The sequence below is a fragment of the Bison bison genome, unplaced genomic scaffold (genome assembly GCF_000754665.1).
Source record: "Bison bison bison isolate TAMUID 2011002044 unplaced genomic scaffold, Bison_UMD1.0 scf7180017864144, whole genome shotgun sequence".
In the NCBI taxonomy this organism is placed as follows: Eukaryota; Metazoa; Chordata; class Mammalia; order Artiodactyla; family Bovidae; genus Bison; species Bison bison.
In genome coordinates this window covers 878,771-885,307 of record NW_011494716.1, presented here as the reverse complement: position 1 = coordinate 885,307, position 6,537 = coordinate 878,771, and the positions used below count along the sequence as shown (strand labels likewise).

Sequence of the window (6,537 nt, the reverse complement as noted above, 5' to 3'; positions counted from 1 at the left end):
ATAACAAAGGTGGGAGAAAAGTCATGACAAGTTCTCATAGTCTCTGAGCCAGGGTCACTGCCAGACCACAGAATATCCAAGGCCGGCTTGGGTGCCAGGGAGGAATGGCAGCCTATGAAGTCAGAGGAAGCCAGGCAGGTCCTGAGCAGGGAGGAGGGGTCCTTGTCTTTCCTTGTTGTGGGGATTGGGGCAGATGTAGTCCCTCTGACTGGGGATGCTCAGCATTGCCCGTATCTCCTTTTTCTCTGTAGTTGCAGAACTGATTGGTGGTCAGGCACCCTGAGGCGAGTAGCCTTGGCCTGCTGGGTCCCTGCTCGGTCCCCCAGTGCGTTCCTGAAGAAGGACCCTGTCCACGTTTCCTGGATGTGGGGAAAACCCTGTGGGGATGTTGTCCATGGACCTGAAGTCAGGAATTCTGTTCTCTCTGCAGTTAATGTGATTCTGGAAGCAGAAACTGTCCACTCCAACCTCATCTTTCATCTTCTCTGATGATGTGAAGAGTGAGAGCCTTGGGGAAAAAAAGTGCGACCATCTACCTGCTAGTCCAGGAAAATTCTATAGCTGACTCGTGGTGCTGGGCTCTCTGAGCCTGCTCTCTAGCCACCATGACTGAGAAGTGAAGGTGGGAGACAAGCCAGGGTGGGTCCTGGGTGTCTGCAACGCAGCCACGAGCAGCAAGGAGAACATGACTCTGTCACCAGAGAATGGGCATTTGGTAGAAACAATGAGGCAGTAAACTGAATGCCAGGCATGCACCTTTCTCCAGATCCAGATGGGGGAGCCCTGCTGGCATGGGGGCATCTCCGTTGACTACAAGATGGGGACATCTCCTTTTACAATGTGACAGCCAAATCCCACATCCCTCACAGCCACTGGCTACTTTCCCCCTGGGCCCCTTCAAACTATCCTCAGCCCCAGGACACATGATGGAGAGAAGAACATGGATCCTCTGACCATCTGTCCAGTGGGGGTGGCCACGGCCTCCCTGAATACTGGACACTTTGCATCTCCCTTCAGGCTCCTGGCTTTGAATCTTGAATCCATACACTCGACAGTCATTACTGGGTTCCAGTGCTGTGGGGAATATAATCAATAAAAAAACAGTCCCCGTGCCCAAGGAGTTTATGGAACAGAAGCAGAAGTAGGTCACAAATAGTGGTAAGGATAAAGAGAACACACATACAGATGATACAAGGCTTTCAGAGTACACAGCTGTTGCTTAATAAATCCTTAAGAATTAGCACCTAAGATGCTCCTGAGACAGAGCCCATCCTCATTTTCCCTCAGGACCCTTGGCAAGGATGTGTTCCTTCATTCTACCTTCCCCTGTCTTGAGAACTTAGGAAGCCTGAAGAAAAACAAGCAGACTAGATCACTACAAATCACTTTTGTACCTGGATTAATGAACTGTGGCTGGACCTCATAAATAAATCGCTTAGAAAATGTAGTTGTAATTGCATTTGTTGTCACTCAGTTGATTACTGTGAGATTCTGTTTGCATACAGAAGACCATGAAGGAGATGGGGCTGCTGTTACGATTCTTCCTGAGCTCTATCGGCCAATCTGTGGGTCTGTGGAATGTTAGGTTCTAGTTCATTCTCCATTTAGAGAGACATAAAGAGAGAGGGGGAAGGAGAGGGACAGACTCGGAGTTTGGGGACAGTAGATGCAAACTATTATGTTGAGAATGGATAAACAACAAGGTCCTACTGTATAGCACTGGGAACTATATCCAGTCTCCTGGGATAGACCAAATGAAAAGGAATATAAAAAAAGAATGTCTGTATGTGTATAACCAAGTCACACTGCTGTATGGCAGAGATTAGCACAACATTGTAAATCAACTATACTTCAAAAGAAAAAAATTAACACAGCCAAAGAATAAAATGACATATAGAGAGGGATGTAAGAAAAGAGGAGGATCAAATGAAGATTGAACCACAAACTCCTGCTACCCCAACTCCTCTTCCCATCTTCACAGTGGAGCCTAGATTCTCCATGGTTGTGACCAGAGCACAAAACACATGCTTTCCTTTCTTCATGGAGCTTTGTTCTACATGCATAATCGACATGCTGACACAGCTCACGTGCCCTGTTTGCTCAGCTGTTCCCTGGGTTTGGCATTTGTTGTTACCAATTCTCTCCCTTGCTATCTTTCCATGAACAGCTTGGTGTACGTTTTCTGCCACTTTCCCATACACATGATTTTTCCTCCAATTGTTCCTAAAACTGTTTCAGAACGTGAACTATTTGACAATACTTTCAGTGGTTGGCCATACAATCCTTCAGAAAGATTTTAAATGTTTCATGCCTGAAGCAGTGTTGATCATTTACAAAATTTTTGCCGATATGATAGAAATGTAATGAGATTTTACCTGTGTTTTACTTCATTACCTGAAATTGAGGCTATGAATTTTTCCATGTGAATTTCTACTTTTTTGCTTCATTCTGTCAACACACATATTTGATAAACAATCCATAATAGTAATAGTTTCATTCAAGCCAAACTGAGGACGACAGCCTGGGAGACACAGATTTAAGAAGTATTTGAACTGTGTTCCATAGAACCTCAAAATGGGGGGAGGTTCATACAGGCAAAACCCCAAAGCTACATAAGTTGTTTGTCAAGAATTATAATTGAAGCTGGCAAGAATAAGAGTGCTTATTAAGTAAGGACTGGTTGGGGTCCAAAATGGTTGCAAAGTTACAAGGGGAGACCTTGGCCCATTAGGTTGCAGCTGGCAGCTACTAGCAGATACATTTCTGAGAATGGTTTGTGCTATCCTTGAGTCTGATACAGTTCAGAAAATTGAGGTTCTCAATGATGCAAGCACAAGTCTGAAATTAAATCACAATCACTATCCTGCTCTATTTTGGATGCCTGAATCACAGTCTTATATCTTGGCAGAACAAGGAACATTGGGCTTCCCTGGTGGTCCAGTGGTTAAGAATTTGCCTTGCAATGCAGGGGACACGGGTTCGATCCCTGGCCAGGAAGATTCCACATGCCGTGGGGCAACTAAGCCTATACTCCATGACTATTGAGCCTGTGCTCTAAAGCCAGAGAGCTGTAACTACTGAGCTCACGGGCTGCAACTATTCAAGCTCAAGACACAGCAAGAAAAGCCACAATGAGAAGCTCACACACTGCAACAAGAGAGTAATTCTCACTCCCAGCAATTACAGAAAAGCCCACGCACAGCAACAAAGGCCCAGCATGGCCAAAAAGTAGTATTAATAAAAAAGAACAAAAAACATCAAACATGACAGGTTTCAAATGAGGCAGATTAGCATGCACACAACTAGTTAGCATGACCCTGGTGTCTGGGAAGAGAACCTCATCTTTAATGGAGTACTAGCATTGGCGTTATGGGGGTGGGAGGGGAACATTTATCCCTATCTTCAAAGAGGACATTTTCAACAATCTGGTAGCTGTAGTCTTTTTTTTTAATGGTTAAAGAATATGTACAATGTAAGTCAGACAACCCATAAAACAGGCTATTCTAATTAGCATAAAGTTCAAGCCAAATCATTTTTAAGCAAGAATGACTTCCCCATACCTCAACATGTTAAAAACTGCTTCCATCAAGTCTATAAAAATGGTACAGTTCCTTTAACTACTTGCTATGTGGGATCCAGATACTCAAGGAGTTTTTTGTAGTACTTTTACATAAATATTTTAAGTATTAAATATTTGTATTTGTAGGATGTAATTTTCCCTATCAGGTGGTTTAAATTGAGATATAATTCACATATCATAAAATGCACCCTTTTAAATACACAACTAAATAGGTTTTAGTATATCCACAATGTGTGGATCAACACTAATTCCACAACTTTTCATCACCCCCAAAACAAGCCTTGCACCCATTAGCAGTCACTGGTCTTGCCCCTCTGCCCTCAGGCCAAGACTACCACTAACTATTTTTTATCTCTATGGATTTGCCTGTTCTGGACATTTCACATAAGAATTACAATATATGGTCTTGTGTGACTGGTTTCTTTGGCTCAGCAGTGTGTCAAAAGTTCATTCATGTTGCAGCATGTATCACTGCTTTGTTCCTTTTTTACTGTTAAATAACTCATTATATGGATATATATCTTCTTAATCTGTTCTGCAGACAAGTGGGTTGTTTCTACTTTTCAGCCAGTATGAACAATGCTATTTGTGTATAGGTTTTCATTTCTCTTGGGTTTATACCTAGGAATGGAATTATTTGATCCTATCGGAGAAGGCAATGGCAACCCACTCCAGTACTCTTGCCTGGAAAATTCCATGGACGGAGGAGCCTGGTGGGCTGCAGTCCATGGGGTTGCTAGGAGTCGGACATGACTGAGCGACTTCACTTTCACTTTTCACTTTCATGCATTGGAGAAGGAAATGGCAACCCACTCGTGTTCTTGCCTGGAGAATCTCAGGGACGGCAGAGCCTGGTGGGGTGCCATCTATGGGGTCGCACTGAGTCGGACACGATATGAAGCGACTTAGCAGCAGCAGCATAGTAATTCTTGATGCTTTTGAACTATTGTGTTGGAGAAGACTCTTGAGAGTCCCTTGGACTGCAAGATCAAACCAGTCAATCCTAAAGGAAATCAGCCCTGAATATTCATTGGAAGGACTGATGCTGAAGATGAATCTCCAATAATTTGGTCACCTGATGAAAAAAACTGACTCATGAAAGAGACCGTGATGCTGGGAAAGATTGAGAGCAGGAGGAGAAGGGGATAACAGAGGATAAGATGGTTGGATGACATTACTGACTGGATGGACATGAGTTTGAGCAAGCTCTGGGAGTGGATGATGGACAGGGAAGCCTGGCCGTGCTGCAGTCCATGGGGTTGCACAGTCTGAAATGACTGAGCAACGGAACTGAACTGATAATAATTCTATGCTGATATTTTGAAAGACTGCCAAACTGTGGCTAAGCATCTTTTCTTTCTTTCTTTTTTTCACTACACTGTCATGCATCCAATGTCTTAGTTCCCCAACCAGGAATGAAACCAATGGACTGTCAGGGAATTCCCACTAAATATCTTTTCAAATGTCAGTATCATTTAGCTTTCCTCCTCTATGGAATGGTTCCATGGCCTTTGCCTCAGTCTTCGGTCAGTTGGCAGGAGCTCTGCACGCTGGGAATGCCTTATTCTTTATTTGACTTATCTTGCACAATTACATTCCAGTCTACCGCTTGTTTGACTTTATCAATATTATTTTCTAAAGTTTCTTTTTTTAATACATTCTCACAAGTTTATATTCTACTTTAAGGCACCTCAGTTTCCTACTCTGTCTCAATATTAAACTTAGCGTTCTTGTAAATATGCTTTCATTGGCTATTAAATCCCAGTTTGGGGGTATATAAAGACAGGAGTCTTCCTTTTTTCCAGGAAGAACAGACAACTTTTGCTAGTACCAAAAAGCCACCCTTTCATACAAGTCGACATATATTCAGACCAATTTTAGCATTTATTGTTCTATTTATTCACTCGTAGTTCAAACTATACAGCTTTGATTAAAGAAGGTTTTTGTTTTTGTTTCGTAATTTTGATGTCTGGAAAGACAGGTATTCTTTAACTTGTTGCTATACAGTTTTTGTGGGGTTTTTTTTTGCCACACAGTTTTGACAATAGTCTCTTCAAAACACATTTTAGACCATGGCTGAATCACCCAGTTTCCGTTAAGAAACGAGACTCGTTTATATTTTCACTTTAGTCATCCTGACTGACAGTGACTTTACACAGAGAAATAAGGCAATCTCTGCTCTTGTGTGGCCCAAAATCTTGACCAATACCTCCCTGGCGAATGAACCGAGTATGTGAACAAGGCAGAAAGAAAAGATAAACGGAGAACGGAAGCGGAATGGACAATTACGATTCCTCAGAAAGTAAGATGGCCGGTCCAGACCGCAGTGTAGGAGTTGGCATACAGGGGAGGGGAGCGTCGCCCGGCTCTGACCAACGGGCGGCCCCTACCGAAAGAGACGGCTGTAACAGAACCCTAAACCTGATAGAGGCCAGAACCCACCACCAACTCACCGCCACCTCAGTTTTTTGATAGACCCCAGGTGCTGCGGCGGAAACTGCGGCTACCTCGCACAGACTTTCCGGTCCTCCCGACAGCCCACTTCCGGTCGAGCCCCGATCCTGCTCGGCCCCAACCGCTGAGCCTGACGATCTCCCATTGGCTGTGTGGCGCTGAACTACATTTCCCAGCAGCCCCTGTAGTTAGCCCTTCCGTACTTGGAGTGGTGCCAACCAGGTTTGGCGGGCTGGAGCTGGCCTTTAGTTTTCCGTCTCCCAGGTACAGCCGCAGAGAAAGCAGATGCTGCCAACCTGGCCTCCCTGCGGTCCTGAAAGTCCTGCTGGTCGGCCTCGAGCCTCGCCTTCTGAAGCGCAGACTGCCCGCTCCAAGCGAGGAGACCAGGCTTCCGCACCGGAAACAAGGCACCGGGCGTGACGTCACGGCCGCCTAGGCACCCGGTCTCCCAGAAGACACCGCGTCCCGGTCGTCCTCACTGTCAGCCAGCTATTATTTGTGTG

General features: G+C 44.6%; 1 protein-coding gene across 1 annotated transcript in view; it reads left to right on the top strand.

The window, feature by feature from the left end:
- Window positions 1-2,943, top strand: part of MEFV (Mediterranean fever) — a 14,702-nt gene extending 11,759 nt beyond the window's left edge. Inside the window, 5 exon segments of the mRNA XM_010840363.1 lie at window positions 252-284; window positions 431-477; window positions 479-821; window positions 824-887; window positions 889-2,943. Of these exon segments, the coding sequence (XP_010838665.1) occupies window positions 252-284; window positions 431-477; window positions 479-821; window positions 824-887; window positions 889-1,096 (695 nt within the window). The 3' untranslated portion in view covers window positions 1,097-2,943.
- Window positions 2,944-6,537: the final 3,594 nt, after the last annotated feature.